The sequence below is a fragment of the Pinus tabuliformis genome, chromosome 2_1 (genome assembly GCF_031772625.1).
Source record: "Pinus tabuliformis cultivar Carrire ecotype Pingquan chromosome 2_1, CPIR1, whole genome shotgun sequence".
Lineage (NCBI taxonomy): Eukaryota > Viridiplantae > Streptophyta > Pinopsida > Pinales > Pinaceae > Pinus > Pinus tabuliformis.
Window position 1 is genome coordinate 162,162,312 of NC_142299.1, and position 21,966 is coordinate 162,184,277.

Sequence of the window (21,966 nt, forward strand, 5' to 3'; positions counted from 1 at the left end):
TCGAATGCCGTCTCGACCTATTGAATTTGGTCTGATGTGGACTCAGAGGGTTTATCTTCAATGATAGGTGCTTCGACCGACAACAAAGGTGTGTCAATCATATTTTCAACTAGCAATGGACTTGGCAAGAGTTTCTTGTATCTAGGAGGAAGCCTGATCCAGGTGGATCTTGGTGGCCACCTGCCAAGCCCACCTGGACCCCCACCATTGTTCTTCTCAGCATTTTCAGTTTCCTTAATTGTAGCACAACTTACTATTTTTAGCAGTTTTTCGGGTCCTGAACTTCCGGAGCCGTTTTGAGGCCCTAAACAACGTTTTTTGGGGAATCTGAGGGCAACATGGGTCCATGGAATGGACCCCCATGGATCAATGTTGCCCGTTCCAGCAATGGTAGTGCTCGGATAGATCTTTCTAACGAGCTATTGTATGCGTCAAACGGAGATCGTATGCCAAGGTTACGACCCCGGGAAATTGGTGCACCAATTTACCCCCAAACGGGGCCCATAGTTTGGCATTTCATCTTCTAGGGTTAGGTTTTGGAATGTAAAAGGTTTTCTACTATTTCTCAACAATAAATAGGCCTTCGAGCCTCATTGTAAGACAGTTCAGAGGCATGTAGCCACCACATCTCTTCTCAGAGATAAGCTACCATCGCCCTAGCTGGGTTATTTCCATTACTATTTGTAAGCATATTTCAGTATTCTATATTAATGAAGTAAAGTATTATTTCCACTGCATATCTATGGTTATGGTTATCTCTGTGTTTTATTGCGTTCCTGTTTAAATCCGGATCAGTGGTATCAGAGTGGTCTGTTTTTTCTCTGTTTTTCTTTGCATGTCCCCAACGAGGTCGGGATATAAGGAGTTAGGGCTTGAACTGGTCGAACCTTTGCAAGACCAGCCTCGCAAATCCTGACGGCCTTCCATGGCGGACGAGAAGAAAGATGAGGGGGCAGGAGATCCTATCAAAATCTTGCTCGAAGAAGCCCTCGAGCAGCAACGGAACGCGATGATGGACAGTTTCGCCCAGATCCTTCAGCGGCTACCCAGAAGCAACGCTTTGGCTTTTAGCAGCTACTCTAGAAATGCCGCCACGCCCTTTAAGGTACAAGTTAATTTTGAAATCCCCATCTTCGAGGGTAAAATAGACACAGATGCGGTAGATAAATGGATAAATCTGCTAGAAGCTTATTTTTCTGTCCATGAATTTTCAAGTCGAGAAAAGATTGTTTTTGCTCTGCTCAAAGCAGCCCCCCACGTCAAGGACTGGTGGGAAAGCTACTGCGAGCAGAAGGATGAAACTACCGGCTCACTATTTTCAGCCACACCCACCTGGAACTCATTTCGCGAGGCCATCAAGGAGCAGTACTACCCTGTCGGAAGCTATGAGGATGAATACATAAAATGGACCACACTGCGGCAGGGAAGGGACCAAGACGTGCCGGAGTTCACCAATCTTTTCCATACCCTTTGCACAAAGTTGGGTATCAAGGATACGGAGCAACATTTGATACTCAAATACCGCGGCTGCCTGCACAAGTACATTCAGGAAGAAATACAATTCCTGAACATCTCCTCACTCGGCGCAGCATACCGATATGCTGTCAAGGTCGAGCAGAAGTTTAAACAAAAGAAGCGAGATTTTGGATCTGTGAATCTGAAGCAAGGGAAAGGTGCCCCTAAAACTCAAAACAAAGGGAAAAGCCAAGGCGGGGCAGCCCAGGACAACCCGCCAAAGCTGCATACAAAGAACGGCACCGCGAAGACGAAAAAGGACACGGGAAAATGGTGTGAGTTCCATAAGAGCTCCACTCACAACACCAGTGAGTGTCGGGCCAAGCAGTCACTGGTGGCCGAGCTAAAGGGTCCAGAATCAGATGCATATTCTGACTCTAAGTCAAAACCCAACAAGGGGAATGAAAAAGGGAAGCAAATCATTGACGCAGATCCTAATGCCACTGTTGCTACCGCCAAGATCCAGAAAAATGAACCCGAAGATCCAGAGGAGGAGGAGCGTCTCTTCCACTCCCAGATGTGGGTAAAGGGCTCCCCGCTACAATTCATTGTCGATAGCGGGAGCCAAAAGAACCTCATTTCGGCGGAGGTCATGAAGCAGTTAGGCTTAGCAACCTCAGCACATCCACAACCATACACCATCGGGTGGCTTCACCAAGGACGGGATCTTCGCGTGAGCCAACAATGTCGCCTTCCATACAACATCAAGCCTTTCACGGATGAGGTATTGTGCGACATCACTCCCCTTGAAGTTTGTGATGTATTATTAGGACAACCATACTTGTGGAAGCGACATGCTGTGTATGAATCAAGGCCCCGGGCTGTTATTGTTACATTGGGGAATAAGTTGTACAGGATACTAGAGGTAGCACCGCCTACTGCCATCTCCTTGATTACTGCAAAACAATGTAGTAAGCTCATTTCCAAGACTGGGAAGTTTGTTTTTCTGATGATCCGCCCTCAAGGAAAGAAGAAGCTGATGGCGACGACCTCCAGACAGGATCCCTTGGCGCGACAACTACAGATGGATAAGGTCGTGAAGGAGTACGAGGACATCTTCACCTCCCCCGCAGGGGTTCCTCTGCACTGTCCGGTCAAGCACTCCATCGATCTGACCCCAGGTGCACCGCTACCCAATGGACCAATTTATCGGCGGTCGGTTCTAGAGAACGATGAGATCAAGAGGCAGATTCAGTAGTTGCTGCAGAAAGGTCACATCCGTCCGAGTTCATCGCCTTGTGGAAGCCCGATCGTGTTGGTACAGAAGAAGGATGGGACTTGGAGACTCTGTATTGACTATCGGATGTTGAACAAGATCACTCTCTATAATAGGTACCCGATCGCACGGATTGACGACCTCTTGGACCAGCTAAAGGGAGCAAAGTACTTCAGCAAGATCGATCTGAAGTCAGGATATCACCAGGTACCAATCGAACCCTCTGATGTGTGGAAGACTGCCTTCAAAGCCAAGGAGGGCCTCTTCGAATGGTTGGTCATGCCTTTCGGATTGACGAATGCTCCTGCAACCTTCATGAGGCTAATGGATGACATCTTGCGGCCATTCACCAACTCATTTGTAGTGGTATACTTGGATGACGTTCTGATCTTCAGCCAGAGTTGGGAAGAGCACCTCCACCACATCCGACAGGTTCTTCAAACACTGCGGCAACACAAGCTGTGTGCCAATTTGGAGAAATGCACTTTTGGCATGACCCAAGTTCAGTATCTGGGATACATTATTGATGAATAGGGGGTGCATGTGGATCCGGCCAAGATCCAAGTCATTCGGGATTGGCCATCCCCGACCACTCTGACAGAGCTCCACAGCTTTCTAGGCCTTGCCAACTTCTATCGCAGGTTCGTGTTGGGGTTTTCTCATATCGCTTGGCCCTTGAGTCAAGTCACCAAGGGAGGAGCGAAAGCGAAATTCTTTTGGTCTGAATCTCAACAAAAGGCATTCATGAAATTGAAAGACCGCCTTTGCACGGCACCAGTGCTCACATTACCAGATTTACAACAACCATTTGAGGTCGAGACAGATGCCTCTGACTATGCTATTGGGGCAGTCCTTACTCAACATGGGCATCCAGTGGCATATCACAGTGAAACACTTTCAGACACAGTCCGAAAGTATCCAACCTATGACAAAGAGATGTACTCCATTGTGCAGGCCTGCCGACAATGGAAGCATTACATTTTTGGGGAAGGAAACATTCATCCACACAGACCACCGACCCCTGCAGTTCATACAGACCCAAGGGAAATTGCAGAATGATCGTCATCAGAAGTGGTCTACATATCTTCAACAATTCCATCTGAATATCAAGTATAAGAAGGGCAGCACCAATCATGTTGCAGATTGCCTCAGTCGACCACCAATCATGGCGTTAACCACTGTGCTCAACTCTTGTGGGCACGAGACTTCTGATTGTCCACTTCTCTACAAAAGTTACCGAGAATTTGGCCACACATACCAGACACTCGTGGGGGGTCAGCATGTTCCAGATTTTCACCTCCAAGGTGCACTGTTATGCCACTTGGGTCATCTTTGTGTTCTTTCAAGCGAGCATGCCAAGATGATTTGGGAAGCACACTACAGTCGGGCTGCTGGACATTTTGGGTTGGAGAAAACAGTGGCAGTACTACAAAAGTATTTCTATTGGCCAAATCTTCGACAGGATGTCGCGAAGTACATCAGATCATGTACTGCCTGTGTCATTGCCAAACCGACCATCAAGAAGCAAGGCCTCTATACTCCGTTGCCTACCCCTAGTCGGCCTTGGGAATCCATCTCCATGGATTACATGTCAGGGCTTCCTTCCACTAAACATGGAAATGATTGTGTTTTTGTGGTCGTTGATAGGTTCTCAAAGATGGCCATTATGGCGGCCTGCAAGAAGAATATCACAGCATAAGCCACTGCTAAACTCTTCTTTGAACGAGTGTGGGTGCACTTTGGGATTCCACAGTCTATCATCTCAGATCGGGACAGTCGGTTCCTCAGTACATTTTGGTCCAGTCTCTGGTCAATGCTGGACACCAAACTCACTAAGTCCACAGCCTTCCATCCTCAAACTGATGGCCAGACCGAGGTTGTCAATCGGATGATTGTACACATTCTGCGCATGTACAACTCCAAGCATCCACGCACATGGGACGAGAGCCTCCCCTATGTTCAGCACAGCTACAACCAAGCTCTTCATATCTCGACTGGCCATAGCCCTTTTCAGGTGGGCTTAGGATTCCAACCACTATGCCCCATTGATGTGGCCCTGCCACTTGCAGCTACTCACATAGCTTCAGCTCATGTCCAGTCCGAAACATATAAGGCAACCAGCTTCATTGAGCACATCCAACATATTCGCCAGCAGGTCCATGACATTCTAGAGAAATCAAATGCCAAGTACAAGCAACGACATGATCAACACCGGGTGCCACACAAGTTTCAGGTGGGCGACAAATTCTGGTTGCATCTGCAAAAGGAACACCTTACTAGAGCTTATCGGAAACTGAGACCACTCCGATACGGTCCTTACACCATTACTAAGGCTGTGGGGGACAATTCATTTGAGCTCAACATTCCCCCATTCCTTGGCTTGCACCCAGTATTCAATGTGGATCGCCTTCGGCCATACTTTCCACCATTGCTAGACACATCCGACATTGCAGAACAGCTCACACCCACAGAATTAAACCCAGATTTCATAGAACAAGCTGCAACTGATCGGATCATGGACACATAGACCAAGAACACTCGCCAACAGAATATCCAACTATAGCGGGTTGTCAAAGTAGGCCAACTCCTTCACCAGGGCAAGTGGCTCACCAGGGACCAGGTTCAGCAAAAGTTTCCTCATCTCATGGAGGAACTCAATGAAATGGGGACCATTGCTTCCTAAGGGGGGAGGAATGATCCAGGTGGATCTTGGTGGCCACCTGCCAAGCCCACCTGGACCCCCACCATTGTTCTTCTCAGCATTTTCAGTTTCCTTAATTGTAGCACAACTTACTATTTTTAGCAGTTTTTCGGGTCCTGAACTTCCGGAGCCGTTTTGAGGCCCTAAACGACGTTTTTTGGGGAATCCGGGGGCAACATGGGCCCATGGAATGGACCGATGTTGCCCGTTCCAACAATGGTAGTGCTCGGATAGATCTTTCTAACGAGCTATTGTATGCGTCAAACGGAGATCGTATGCCAAAGTTACGACCCCGGGAAATTGGTGCACCAATTTACCCCCAAACGGGGCCCATAGTTTGGCGTTTCATCTTCTAGGGTTAGGTTTTGGAATGTAAAAGGTTTTCTACTGTTTCTCAACAATAAATAGGCCTTCGAGCCTCATTGTAAGACATTTCAGAGGCATGTAGCCACCACATCTCTTCTCAGAGATAAGCTACCATCGCCCTAGCTGGGTTATTTCCATTACTGTTTGTAAGCATATTTCAGTATTCTATATTAATGAAGTAAAGTATTATTTCCGCTGCATATCTATGGTTATGGTTATCTTTGTGTTTTATTGCGTTCCTATTTAAATCCGGATGAAAGCCACAACGGTGAAACAAGATAGTTATCCAAGGCTCTTTTAGCTTCATCCAGGAATGGAAAATGGTGGAGGGCATGACTGCCTTCACACAGTCTACAAGGAAATTTAGATCTTCCTTTCTATCCATTGATTTTGTTTTCACTAGTTGATGGTGTGCTCTCAACATGATCGTCAAAGGTTGAAGACACCGGATTGTGCAAGCGGGGAGACCAGTCCCTTAAGATCCATGGGATGTAAGGACAATCTTGATGATAGTGGTCTCCTTTGCAAATGACACATGGAGATTTAGGTTTGGATGGTGCAGTGTGTGGATTTTCGCCAGATGATGCATGGTTGCCCCCTTTCGCCGTTGGCTTCTTCTTCTTCTTCTCCTTCCCTTTCTTCTTCTTCTCAGTTACTTGGTTTTTAGTGTTACTAGCTTCACCAAGTGAAGAGGAAGAAGGAGAGGGAGAAAAAAATGAAGAAGAAGGTGGGGGAGTAGCTCTAGTATCATCTGGTTTCTGATTTGAGTGCTCAGGAACTATGGTGTTTTGAATGATAGCGGTCGAGAAAAGCCACACTTGCAGGCCGATTGTAAGTCCTGGAAGGGACAAAGTAGCCATATGAGGAGCACCAACATCTCCCCAAGAGGAGATGGGACTAGGATTCCCCCCAAGGGGAAATCCTTGATTTTTGGACTCCATTTTCTCAACCTAAGACCAATGAGGGAACAATGATGTTATTTTGATTAAAATAAAATTTGACACTTTGACACAACTTGCTTTTTCAATTTTAAAGAGTTGAGAAAAAGCTAAAGATGACACTAGTCGCCTTTGATTTTTAATGAGCCTGAAGTGACAAGTGCTCAGATGGACCTTTTCTTTTAAGAAGTCTAGAAAGGAATGAAAGTGACTAATCTAGAAATCGAGACAGAGGGATTACCAAACCAATTGAAAAACTGCAGAATACTTTTCACGTACGACAGTCAATCTTCCCGAATGGTGTGTTCAATGCATTGCGATCAATAGGGTGGCAGACACGGCTTCCTAAGGATAAAGGATATAGCCTATTGTGGTCTGCCAATATATACTCGACGGTACATGGTAACACAAGTTTGTACTGGCACTTTTCGTATCAAAGAGGAGGAATCACCCAACCTACGATGAAAATGATAGTTACCAGGCTTTACGATGTCGGAATACGTCTCTAGCCTAGACTTCTAGATGTTGTGCATTAGGTTCCAAAGCGTTTTTATGTTCATTGAGGTTTATTTTACAGTTGATCTTTCTTAAGAAGTTTTCCTTTAAGGTTCACTACGTGATGTAGATATACAATTCCTAAATATGCAATATAAGATGATAAACAGTAGTTGACTTTCTTTTAGCAATGAAAATCCTAGTTACTAAGGAAAGAGAAGTAAAATTCTTTCAACATAGAGGAGAGAGCACACACTAAGATGCACTGTCATAAATCAATTTCCGCATGCATTCTAAATGCAAATGCACATGCATGTATTTGTTTTTCAGTTTCCTTAATGTGAGAATGACAAAAAGAAAACTAAGTACATATTTGAACTATCTTTCCTCAAAGCGGCACTTTAGCAATTTCTTTTCAAAAACGACAGAAATATTTAGACGACACTTTCAATTTCGACTTGAAAACTGCTTTCAACACTTCAAAGAATTGATGATTCAAATCAAATACAATGGAAAAAGTGTAATCAACTATCTAAAAGAGGAAGACTTTACGACACTCTTGTCTTTGACTGAAATGACACTTGCGACACTTTCAAATCAAAAGATGACAATTCGATTAAGCTACTGTTTGCAAAGGAGAACTGTAAATGATGAAAAATACATTCACAATTTTTTTATCAATGGAGGCTAAATAATGCAAAGGAAGAGAGTTTCAACAGTGATATACTATCATAGATAGCAAAACTATTGAATAGAGCTGAAAACAACGAAGAAAAAACCAAAATCTGGAGGCAGAAATAGTCTCATGTAATAATCACACCTGTAACACAGGGAAACAGGGATGCATCTCACTTGCAACACACGGGAGGTGCGATGCATGTAGGTTGCCAATGAGAGATAGTGCGATGGTCTAGGGACAAGACTGAGCTTCGTTTTCACTCACAGTGTGCAGCTAAGTTTAGGGATTTAGGCTGAGCTAATGATAGACAGTAAACACAAAGTATAGGGGCTGATCTAATGAGGTTATTTGAGCTACCACCAGGACACTTAAGATGTTTGCAAGTCAGATGTTCAGTTCATAAACTAACCCAGAGATTGACTGAAGCAACATTAATCTACTTTGCAGTTGCATAGCAAAAGCAGTTCGAAGGCTAGCTGGCTTAACTAGCTGGATCCCCAGCGGAGTCGCCATTTTTTTACCGGGAAAACTAGTGTCCATTCAGAGCTGCTAGTCCCACTAAGATAGGTAGCTATCTTAGAAACAAAAAAACTAAAGTTACTTGTGTCTTCATTTATAAGAGATAGATGAGAGAGAAGCAGAGAGTACCGACCTCAGTCTTTCGCTTGGCTCCTTGCTTGTTTCCTCCCTCCTTTGACAGAGCTTCGCCACTCTTTCCTCACTTGTCCCGCTTCAAAGAACACCTGTAGAGTCAAAGAAGCATAATACCATCAAATCATAGAGATCTATAACCATAAACAATATAGGATCAAATGTATATTGACCATACAAATGCATACACCAATACAAGATTCAGAAATATACAAGAATATGGAGGAAAACTCAAATAGCTTTATTGATAAAAGTAGTAGAAGAGAGGATTACAACCCAGTGGTCTGACCCAATACCATCCTCCCAGCATGAAAGCCCTCTTCACCTCATGAAAAGCTAGATCACCCAACACTATGATGTTTCACAGAGAAACCAACAACACTTCCTTACAAAATACAAAATTCCAGCCTCTGGATCTCTAGGATGAGGGATCCATATATAGATATTTGCAGGTGGGTGAATCAGCTTCTGGGATTTTGATTAGTGTCATTTCTTTGATAGTTCTTGGTTCGACTTAGAGATTTCATGATCTCCTACTCATCCCTGGGCGAATTCAGAGAGGCAAGTGTCAAATGAGCAGTTTCTAGAAGATTCTCTAAGATTCCACCTAGCAACCTGGCTCTGCCATTTGTCTGCTCTTGCTCATCACACCCTACAAAAGGTATTTTCAGTATGAATCACACCTTGTTTGTGTAATAGGTGAGATGCATCACACCCTGACCATGGAGCAGGTGAGATGGTCCAGTTTTGAGCAGTTATGAGTAGTTTTTCAGGAAGAACTTCTGGGAAATGATGTAATCAGCTGACCTTGTTCCTTTACAGTATGAAACAACACTTTTAGGGGCTTAGAAGCCCTTGGTTTATGGACATATGTGATTGGGGTTGGAGTGCCCAAATATTTCTATAACAGTTATGGACACCCAATTTGAACATCCAGTTCAAGTCTGCAGCTACCATACCCTCTGTAATCGCCATTCAAACCAATTTGCAAGCCAATTCACCAATTTCGAGGTATTTTGAGAAAAAACCAGAACGACCGTCTCATTTGAAAATGTACAATAAAATTCAAAAGGTTATAGTGAAAATTAAAAAATCACAGTAAAAGGAAAAAGATAAATTAGCCAGTTGAAAGAGCATCAGTAAAAGTGTATCAGATCAAAAAATCAAAGGGAATAAAAGAAGCGAGCGGGAAAGACAAACAACATGGAAGATAGTTACAAAGCATACAGATAAAATAGATTCATGTCAAAGTGAAGATAGATTAAAAAAATAGAGCAATCAAGGTAAACAGTAAAAGCAAACATGGAGGCAGTAAGGGTTAAACAGAGATGAAGACACTTTCACCAGAAACAATGAAGTTATCCACAGTAAAGGTAAAAACAGTTAAAAGAAAATTAAGTTTAAAAGATGAAATCAGAGCATGAACAGTAAACTTTCCAGAAATTTCTTGTTTAAGTCATAATATGAATGGTTAGTGTTAACACTCCTCTCCTTTTGGTCGAGCCCCCTACCAGGGCCTATCCTCACATGAAAAGCTCACCCCCACCCAATAACGCAGAGCTTTTTGACATTATTGCAGAAACTATTGTGGCCAATCCAACATGTATTTTAAGAAACTATAGGATTTTTGTGTTTCAAAGATGCCAATATACAAAAACCTCTCTCAATTTTTACACAGGTATTACAAAAAGGGAGATAAATGCATATCTTCGCAACCTATTTTTTGGACTGTGCAAAGTCTTGTTTTTGACATCGTTTTACAAAGAATATTGTGAACATCTAGAGCTACATTTTGGGAAAATGAAAGAGGTTTATCTTAATAACATACCTATCTACAATTACCTCTTTCAGTATTTATATATCTATCTCGATTGAGATATAGAAAGGTATCCCTCGACGTTAATTTTGCAGAATTTTTGGGGCAAAATGCACAAAGGAAGAAGGTAGTTAGTGACTTGGAAGCCTCATCATCAATTACGAGTTGCTATAAAATTCAAATTTCTATTCTTTGTCACCATAAATCCATCAATATAGTGCCAAATATATTCATTAGTTTTGAGTGTCCTTTATTTAAGTTTTATTAATGTAAAACAGTTTGAGATATTTGTAAAAACAATCTTGATATTTTTTCAAGATATTTCGGTTTAGAATTTGTATAAATAATTCTTCATTTGAAGTATTATGGGTGGATTATTTTACATTTGTAGAGTTATTGTGATCTTGAACATAATGGTGATTGTACTATTTTCAAGTCAACAGACTAGAGCAAGTAATAAAGTCATTTCACTACGGGATTCATGAGACGAGCCATTTGCAGTGAAGTACTTCTCTATGTTATTGTGTTACTTTTCTTTTGTGTCTTAATAATCTTAAATGTGTTCTAAAATCTAAATAAATTAACTGGAAATATCATAAAGAACTTGTTTAACTACACTCTGTTTTGCATAGTAATTTATTTACATGTTTTCTTCTGATACCCGGATCTGAGAATCCTTGATTGCTCTCCTATCCCGATTGACTTCTTTCATTTCTTCCAAATTCCGGCCTAGGGAACCCTTAATTGCTCCCTGGATCCGATTTGAAGCCATTCACCATTTAGCCTCTGAGATCTGTAGTAACTTATCTACCTTGCCCTGTAGACACTGTTTTTAGAACCCAATCCAGTCTTGTTTGTCATACATCCGACTCCATAGCCCAATGGAATAAGCCAAAACTCTGTCCATCTAAGTAAAGTGATCCCACCACCAAATTTTCAAAACAAAACCCAAGTGCAAGCAATAACTAGCCTAAAATCATCTTAACTAAAACAAAGTTAAATTTTAAAGAGAGAGCCCTCTCTGAGCATCAGGAAGGCTAGGTCCTGATCTCCAAAAGTGGTTTGTGGTTACCTTTGGTTTTTCTTTCTTATTACTTCAAAAGAATTATCAGAGTGATAACAACTTCTACAAGAGGTTTGCAATCAGTAGGCATCTTATGATAAAGTTTGTTGAACCTTTTGATAAAATCTGAGACAGGTTCACAAAGTTTCTTTTAAGTTATTCAAACTCAATCAAAAAGTAAAGAGCATCTTTCTTCACTCCCCTTTTATTTTTGAACATTTGTTATCTCTTCCTAGTTTCTAATGGAATTTGCAGGTAACTACCTAAACCAAGTCCTCACATTTCCCTCAAGAGACTAACAAAACAACCTCATGTAAACATTTTCTTGTTTTATGTTCATGTTATCTACAAAGTCTAGAAATGCTTGAAGATGGTCCTCAACTGAGGGACCAGTTTCTCCATTATATCTAGGAAGGTGTTTTAAATATCCATTAGGGAAAGCATCAAGGACTAGAGGTAAAACTAAAGCTGCATATCTTGCCTATACAATGGGTTGGAATGCCATAGTAGAAGATGATGTATGAGATGTTTGTGAAGATGATGATAGAGAAGAGGAAGATGGTGATAGAAGGGGTGAATTACTATGTGGGGGTGAAGAAGGAGGAGATAAAGAAGGTGGAGATGTCCTGAATGATTTTAAAGGAGTCTTAATAACCAACTTGTGGACCTGAGAATGAATATCCTCTTCAGTTTCAAAGAGTGGATTTGAATATATAGCAAAGGTCCCTTCAGGTTGTTTAGAAGTAGAAGATTCAGGTTGTTCAGAAGTGGAATGAAATGAATAAGTAGTGGGGGATATAAAGTCTATAGGTTTGTATTCAGGTAAATGAACACCCAGGTCAAACTCAGATTTAGGTGATCCTAGTGGAAGTCGAGGTTATGGATGAGATTCGAGTAAATGAATAAGGAAAGGTAATTTGAAATCAACTCCCCTATCTAAGAGTTCAACAACCCTTGGTGATAAGTGAGTGTACTCTAGATTGGATGGAATGTTGCTATAGGGATAAAATTGTAATATATCTTCATACTATAAGGTTAAAGTAGAAGAAGATGGTTGATGTCTTCTTCTAGAACTGGCCTTTCTCACAAGTCTTTCTGGATGTGACAGAGGACTAACCGTGTCAAATTCATAATGGGATCTAGTGTGCTTAAAAGGTGCTAGTTTGGTACAGTGGAGTTTCCAGGTGAAGGATTATGACCTATCCAGACCTTAAGTCACCTTAAAGGAATAGGAATTATATCATTGGCTTAGGAAAACTTAATGAAAGTCGAGTCCCTGACAACGGTGCCAAATTGATGTTGTATCTCTGAGATGATAATGGTCAGCTATCATGCTAGGGCATCTAAGATATTTGTTTTGGGGGGGTTTATTTTAATTTTGGAGGACCAATGTATGAAACAGATTTAAAATAGTCATGCCTAACCTTTTTGAATATTATTGATATTTAAATAAAGGGCTACTATTAAAATCCACAACGATATAGCTTGTTTAGTGATGAGCGGAAACTGAAAGATGATATGACTATCACAATTTTCAAATAGAAAATTAAGTAACCATAAGTAAGAAAATCTTTGAACAATGTTCAGAAAGGCTAATAGGATATGCCTAAGATTACAAAAGATGCTGATGATTTTATGATTTACAGGGAATTAGTTAAACAAACAATTTATATAATTTATTCTCTTTAAAGGTGATCACTTCAGAAGCTTATAGGAGTAAATTGGAACACAACCCTTGGTGTTGTTGCACCCCTTATGTTTGAAACTAAAGTTACATTGGTACCTACCTCTGTAGGCTTTCGAACATAATTTTCAATGGGCATTAATTTGTCCTTTATCAAAAACATAGAGGGAAAGCCCTTGCTGGTCAAGGGTTCTAACCTACTGAAAAATTATTGAACTATGACATTAACATTGTTGAACTTTTCCTCCAATTGAAGAATGAGGTTTTTCTTTGTAATGAATTTCTTCACTTCAAGTATGGTTGTCGTCCTATCATTTATACCTAATTCTTCAAGCTCATAGTTGTCTTTAGAATTTAGAAACTTGATTATCTTAGTGGAAACTTCCAACATTGTCCTCAATTTCCTTGGAAATAGTTTCAATAGATTCCTGAGCTTTCTCCAACAAGTCATTTTGATCAAATATTATCTTGATAGAAGGCCATATATCCTTGACTGATTCAGTAATCTCTTCCCATAAAATCTCCTTTGTCAAACCTAGTTTGTTTCCAAGGTAAGATTCTTTGATTTCTTTCTACAAAACTTCAATTTTACTTTTTACCCTCTCCAACTTAGCTGCACGTGAATTGTCTACAACTTCTTTCATATGTTGTAATTCCTTCAGTTCATCTTGCAACTCCTTGATTTCTACTGTCTGAATGGACAGGTTCTGAATAGCTTCTACAAGCTGTTCAACTCCTTCTGCTATACCTGTAGTTGTTGTTGTGCCTGAAGTAGAAACTTTGGTTATAGAGACTGCTAAAAGAGGAACTACATCCATTTGAATTTGAGCCCTTTTCAGAGCTTCCTCTTTCTCTTTGACCAATTTCTCCATTTTCTCCTCCATCTATTTTATTTGCATATTTTGTTCCATGATGAGCTTCAACATGTCATATTTCTGAGTATTGGTTTCTTCAGTGTCCTTTGTCTTTGGGTCCTTAGAAGTTGGTAGTTTGAGCTGCTTCCTTAATGATGAGAGCTCATCATTTTTCTTCCTGACAAGTTCTTCTACAACATTTATATTTGAGGGATCATATCCCATCTTCAGCACCAGATCTTCCAAAGATTTTATCTTGGTGTCCTTTGCAAGTGAGGAAACTTTTTCCAACCTGAGTTGTGACTGTGTATTGGCTAAGGTGACTTGCAACTATGAAAAATCATGGCAGTGTGAGTTAAAGTGGAAGAAATCATTTGGCCAGTCTGTTTGTGCATCTTAATTTGGTCAATTGGATGTACATATTTTACATTAAACTTAAAGGAGGTTTTCTTTTGATAATGTGCAGGAGTCCTGGTCTGTGAAATTTGATCTTGTAAGAAAGCCATATGCATCTTACCCTTTTCAGAGTTAAAGAATGAAAGAAATCTAGCTTGAGAGCTGGAAGAGTGTTTACAGAATTGAGTATAAGTGTTCAACTTCAATTCCTCATTCTTCTTCTTAATTTCACTAAAGACATGAAAGGTATCATCTTCTTTGTCTTTTTGACTAGTTCCACTAGTATGAATCATATGGTGTTCCTGAGAAGTAGTGGAATGAGTGGGGGACTGAGTAGATTGCCCACCAGACTATGGAAAAGAAAAGTCTCTCCAAGTCCATCAAATATTGTTTTTTATGGCTCATTTGTTGCACTAACCTTCACAAAGATCCTACGTCTCTTCCTTCTACGTACAATTCTAAAGCCCTGGCTTGATGCTTCAGTTGTAGGGGATGACTCTTCTTCCCTTCCTCATTTATCTGTCTTTTCCTGTGCAAGTGGAGTTTGTATATTTGAAGTGCAGACTGCATGTTCTTCAGTTTCTTGAAGGGTGTTCTCCTTCCATTCTAACTGATTTTTGTACTGCTCTATTTCAGGCCTGGTTGTGTGGTGGTATGTAATAAACTTATTTTCAACCTTGAGTTTTGAAATTACTCCCATTGGGTCATAAGACCAAGTGAAGCTAAGACCAAACTTCATTTCCTTCAATAACTTGTCTGCTTCTTCTCTTGCTACTCTAGTGTTACAGATGAAAGGACCAACCTGAGCCTTTAGCTTGAATTGTGATTTCTTCTTTGCAGCTACAAAATGTACTTCATCTGCATTTAACCTCTGCCTAATATATTCCAATGCAAAAATTCTGATAGGGAGGTACTTAGGAAGTTTGTAGGGTGGAAGCTCACAGCCATAGACTTTGATTTCTGTATAGTTTTGGTAAAGATACCAATCTCCTGTTGTGGCTTGATCAACCAGCTGCAATACTTTCACAATTTCATCACTGATTCTTGGTACCAGAGTGATGCTCATAAGATTAAGAGATGGATGAACAAACAATTATATGAATTGTTTATATGTAAATTCTTCCTTCTCCTTCATTCCCAAAGAATTCCAAAATATCACTGATTTTTGATTGCCTTCTTGATCTAACTTTTGCAAGGTGAATGGAAACTTATCTCCTTGAAAATATATAAAAAGATATACAAGTATTGAAGCATACTTGAATACTCCTTCAGTATTAAACTGGACAAATTGTTCATGGATGGCCTCAGCTAGAAATTGGCTAAATTTATAGAGAACTATGGGTTTGAAATCAGTAGAAAAGATAGACAAGAAAACTATGATGGCTTCATTTACATATTGATCATAATTGTAACCAAGCAGATAAGAAAGAATAGTGGTAATTTGCTTAGTTCTATATGGGAACATGGATTATTCATAGGGAGGGCTTCTTTTAGGTAGAGATATATCTACAACTAGGAAAATTTCAAGAGTTTGAGATCTTTTAGTGAAATCTAGCTTTTGATAGGCTTATATCAGGATTTCATGAGAAAAAGGATGGGTTGGTGCAATAGTTGGGATGCTCAAAATCTGTTCAATAGACTGAGCATTTATGAAACATATGATTTCTCATGTAAGTGAAATGATAGGTCTTTGAATGGGATCATAGGATTCATGGCATTTCCTAACAAATTTAGGTGCTATGTGTATCTGGGGAAAATGTAGTGAGGAAAGTGGGAGTCCCAAAGTCCTATTTCGTCTTTTGCTAAACTAGCTAATCCTCCATCCAGCAGTAAATTTCATATAAATCAAACTGAGAGGAATACTTAATGATTTTACAGTCTATGTCAACAGGGGGAGTATGATGGAAGTCAACTTGTGGATGAATGAGGGGATTTGGTATTTCTACAATTTCCTTTCCCTTAGGAGGCATTTTGTTAAGTGAATTGCAAGCTGAACTTGACAAAAATGGGAAGAATTAGTCTAAAACACAGTAATAACAGAAAAACAGTATAATTGAAAATGGATTAGGTGGACCTGGATGTCAGCTTGGTTCTAAACAAAATTGAAAATTCAGTTGAATGATGAATTGGTCGTTTTGAATGCAAGCTTCAAATATCCAGCAAATTATGAGAATGCATTGTGTAATGGTTTTTGTGAAAAACAGGGCTTATAATGAAAAACATGGAGTGGGTCTGTTAATCAATGGTTAAATTGTCATTAATTCTCCAATGGGGCTTATTAATGGATCAATGGAATATTGATGTATGAGTGGGAATGGGGAATTAAATGAATAACAGAAAAATAAGCGGTAACTGATTGGACAGAGGAGGTGACATGGGGCAGATGTAGATGATGATGCAGGAGCGGTGGTAAACAGTCGAATGAAAACCAGGTTCACGAGTAAGTGTAGGTGGTAAGTTGTTTCCGGTTTTTTAGTCCTGAAAGACTAGGATGGGGGAAAAGTAGTTTTAGAGGGTAGTTTCCAAAACTACTGACTTTGGACCCCCTTGTTTCTGGGAAAATTAGTATTTCTAAGAAATGCTAGCCCTCTAGGTTTGGTAGCTAACCTAGAAACAACAGTCAAAGCAATTTACTATCTTTCCTATGAGTGATAGATAAGAAAGAGATTATGAAAGACCAACTTGTAACTTTCGCTTGAATCCTCGCTTGATCTCCCTCTACTTTGGCTGATCTCGTAACTCCTCACCATACTTAACACGCTTGGAGAGTACCTACATAGCTACAGAAACAAAGACCTGTCAAAGCATAATGATCCATCATAGCATAAATATCATAGAATTAGAAATATGATAAACAAATGAATGCATTTATAGTTAACACAATCAATTGGGAAAAATCTTGAAGAACTTTATTGATAAGAAGGATAATAACAACCCATAAGAAGTCTGATCCAACACCATTTGTTAAGCCCCTATACTACTAGTGTAGCCCCTTATTGCTATTAATACAACCCACTTATTATACTGATGTACCCATGTAGTGCCCATATTGTTACTATTGTGCGACATAGAAGCCCACTATTGTTATTATTGTGCCCTTACATTATTATTGTTATGTCGGCTCTAATTATGTTATGACCCCTTAGACTCCTATATATAGGAAGGAGGTCTTTTCATTTGTATCATCGAAGAATTGTTCATTTATGTAATGTAAAGGAGGTTTCCCCCTCGAAGAGGTTGAATTCTAAGGCGTTGATCTATCTTTTCTTGAGCTGGTTTCATAACATTTGGTATAAGAGCTTTGGATTCTAGGGTTTCGCTGCTCCAAACAGGTCATCGTGGAATTTTCGCTATAACTTTTTTTCTGCGACGTTTTAGAAGTTGAAAAAAAAAACCCATTTGGGAAGAAATCATGCTGAACCCGGGGTGCAAATTTCAGAGCGTTTCGCACTATATTTTCCGAGATATGATCTAAGGAATTTGGTCTTTCTGAAGACTCCTGAATTACATTCCAAACAGGTGACCTAGGGAAAATCGTCATAAATTTCTCTCCGGGGATCAGATTTAAATTTCGTAAGAAGGTAAAGAAAGAGGATAGATTTTAGTTTATTGTATTCATTTTTTAGATCTAAAGGTTGAAACAGTGACTCATGGCACTTCATACAAGTTCGCTCTTCTGGAAAGGTCTATAATCAGGTCATCTTGGAAGATTGTGCATAACTCTTTCTTGGAGAATCCAATTTGGATCAGGCTGGTGGCATTGGAAAGAGGACGCAGAGGACTACTACAGGTAACAATTTCAGAACTTAAAGATTCGAATGTACAAAGTTATAGTCGTTTCAAGATCGAGCTCCTAAAATCAAGAAAAAGAAAGATTTGGAAGTTTGATGGCAAGGATCCGGTAAATTGGATACTTCAGATGGAGCAATATTTTGATCTACATGGTGTACCACTGTTACAAAAGTTATGTATTGCATCTTCATATTTAGAACCAGATCAATTTTTATGGTATGAAGGGCTTTGTTCTCGTAAACAACTTGTTACGTGGTCAATTTTCATGGAGGAAATGATAGCACATTATGAGGATACAAAGAGCAACAACTTCTTTGGAGCAACACCACAACAATTGGAAAGAGTAAAAGGGCTTTGTGACATAATGGAAAGAAAAATTATGGAAACTAGGAAGCATACCCCTCACAACTATAAATATGGAAGTTTTGTTTCTCCCAGCCTTCCACAACCTACAAGGGTTACACCACAACAATTGGAAGAAAAAAAAGTAAAAGGGATTTGTTATAATTGTGATAGCAAATGCACTAAAGGTCATAAGTGTGCTGAGAAGAAATTATTTTACATATAATATGAATAGGAGGAAGAAAAGGATCAAGAAACATCAAAAGAAGAGGATATACGCCAAGACCCCACCTCAGAGAAAGAAGAAATGAATCGGACCATATCTTGTAAAGAATTGAAAAGAATTACCACTCCTCAAACTCTCAAGATAGAAGGACATATCAAGAAGAAAAAGGTGCAAGAAGTGAAATACCACATCGAGAAAGAAGAAATGAATCCAACCATATCTTGTAATTCATTGTTCGAAATTACGACTCCTCAAACTATCAAGATAGAAGGACATATCAAGAAGAAAAATGTTCAAGAAGTGAAAGATCACATTGAGCATCAAGAAATGAATCTGACCATTTCTTGTAAAGGATTTAAAGAAATTACCACTCCTCAAACTCTAGATATAGAAGGACATATCAAGAAGAAAAAGGTTCAAGCAGAGAAAGATCACATCGAGCATCAACAACAAGTTCTCCAACTTTTAAAGGATAACGCGACTTCGGTGCAAAATCAAACGAAACAACAGGTAGATCAACATTGTAGTGAAAAATGTTTTGTTGTAGATGATTGGGTATTTTCACTGCTACATCTCAAGCATGCTATTTATGAGAAGGAAATGTTGGCAATACCACATGCACTTAAAAAATGGCGACCTTACCGAATGGGAAGACTCTTCAAGGATGAGGATGTGGAAGCATTGTTTTGTGCTATTTCTATTATCCAACCAAATTGGATAAATGAAGCAAGGGATGAATGGAAGAAGGACGAAGAAGTATGGCCACTTATTCAAAAGTTTCAAAAGATCCCAATTCAAACAATATTTCCATAAATTGAAGAGGAAGGAAAAATCATATTGGAACCTGGAGCAGTCACAGAAACAAGAACCCGACATCTACGAAATCAATCAATTTCAGAGTATCTCATCAAGTGGAAGAACTCACCCACTGAAGATTCCACATGGGAGGACAAGAATTTTATACAGAAGCATCAAGAACTACTCAAGAGTTGAGGACAATTCTTTTTGAAGTAGACGGGCATGTTAGGCCCCTATACTACTAGTGTAACCCCTTATTGTTAGTAGTACAACCCACTTATTATATTGATGTACCCATGTAGTGCCCATATTGTTACTATTGTTATTATTGTGCCCTTACATTATTATTGTTATGTCGGCTCTAATTATGTTATGACCCCTTAGACTCCTATATATAGAAAGGAGGTCTTTTCATTTGTATCATCAAAGAAGTGTTCATTTATGTAATGTAAAGGAGGTTGCCTCCTCGAAGAGGCTGAATTCTAAGGCATTGATCTATCTTTTCTATCTTTCCTTGAGCTGGTTTCACAACACCATCCTCCCAGCTTCAAGCCTTATTCACCTCATGAATTAGCAACAACACACCAACAATAACACAATGCTCTCTCCTCAATACTGAAACTAGTAACACTTCCTTACAACTCAGAAGAATTCAGCCCTCTGATCTCTTGGATGAGAGATCCTTTATAGATGGTTGCAGGAGGTTGAGTCATCAATGGGAATGATGAATGCCTTTATATTTTTAGAACTTAGTTCCATGAAAGAGGGGAATTGGAGGTGGTTTCCTAATTCCCTTAGTCATCCTTGGGCAAATTCAGAGGGGTAAGTGGCAGAGGAGAAGTTTCTAGAAGTTTCCATGAGCAACCAACTCTCAAACTCCTCGAAATTTTGTCCTACCTCGCCCATCATATCTTCTAGAGGGCTAAACTACGATGCATATCACTTTGACAGTGCAGTACCTGTTACGCATAGAACCCTAACACAGGGCTTTCAGTAATGATTCATTTTAGGCACTTTCTAGATGATTTTTTAGATGGAAATTTTGGGGAATTAGGCATTCAGATAACTTAGTTCCTTTAGGGCATAAAACAACTATTTTAGGGGTTGATTAACCCTAATACATCGACATGTGAGTTGGGGTTGATGTGCCCAAATATGCCTATAACAGTTGACCCCTAAAGCATGAGGTCGTAAATGTTTATGTCAGGTGAAATGCTTTATCATGAGGATTGGATGTTTTGAACTAGAAGGTGACCTGCATCAATTGCAATACAATACATCATGATAATATGATTTTTTCATGAATTAGCTGAGGGAGGCATCCCTATGCTCAACTTTATAAACTTTCATTACATGTACATAGATCAGACATCCATCTACATATATAGACTTATAATCCATGATTGGATGGCCATCTATGTAAAGCCTTCGTATATTTGATGCTTTTGTACTCCTAAATATATCGCAACCCCGATGGATGAAACTAGATTCATGGTCTTCAAACTCGTTCAGTCTTCACTCAATGTACAAGTCAAACCATGTGAAAACATGTTCTCAGGTCTAACATGGAGAGACATCATCTGATTACCAGCCAATGATGCAAGCTGTTAACAGACATGAGAGGGATCACCAATAATGAAGATGATCCTCAAAGTAAAACAATACATTTCACCTGGTGTGAATAGATGATTCGATGTTGAACACCACACAAAATATTTCGGTCAAAGACCATTGATGTTAACATGTCGTCGAAAGAGAGAAGCTTTCCATTGATGTATGCAATCTTCAAAGCACTGAAAGGGCGTTTCTAAGTCAACTTCTTGGATCATGAGTTGATGTAAACAAGAAGCGACTAAATGTAGGAGGGCCTTGATGTATCCTACATCTATGACATGAAACAAAGTAAATGATCTTTGGAGATGAAAATGAACTGATGACACAAGTTCAGGAACGACGTGTTAGCCTCTCTCATAAAACAATAATAAATCTAAAAATAAATTAATTAATTAAATATTACAAGTTAGGAATTTGTGCCTAACTCTTGGGTTGTTCCTCTAAGATAGGAGTTAGTTTAGGTAACTCCTATATTGGTGTGCGTCTGGTGAGAAATTATCTCAACCAAAAGTGTCTAAGATAGCACGCACTATCTTGAGAACACTATCTCTCATCTATTTATTTGTAACACTATATTCAATTATTCTAATAATGAAAATGTGAGAGAGAATACCTGAGGCTGAAGCCTTTTCCGCCAATATTTTGTGTCTGGTTTATTATATGTGCTTTATCTATTTGTCTGAGTTAATTTCTTTTTTCAATATGTGGTATCAGAGCCATGGTGATTGTGTGTTGTGTTAGAGTATTGGCTTACATTGCTATTGTACGCAGCGTGGAGAAGAAACTATCTGGCATGCACTTGGTGGAGGCTAATTCTAAA

General features: G+C 39.7%; 1 protein-coding gene across 1 annotated transcript in view; it reads right to left on the bottom strand.

The window, feature by feature from the left end:
- The window catches only part of LOC149199230 (uncharacterized protein At4g15970-like), a 118,126-nt gene extending 104,184 nt beyond the window's left edge, over positions 1-13,942 (bottom strand). The window contains exon 1 of the mRNA XM_089400498.1: positions 13,717-13,942. Coding sequence (XP_089256624.1) covers positions 13,717-13,942 — 226 coding nt within the window. The remainder of the gene's footprint in view (positions 1-13,716) is intronic.
- Positions 13,943-21,966: the final 8,024 nt, after the last annotated feature.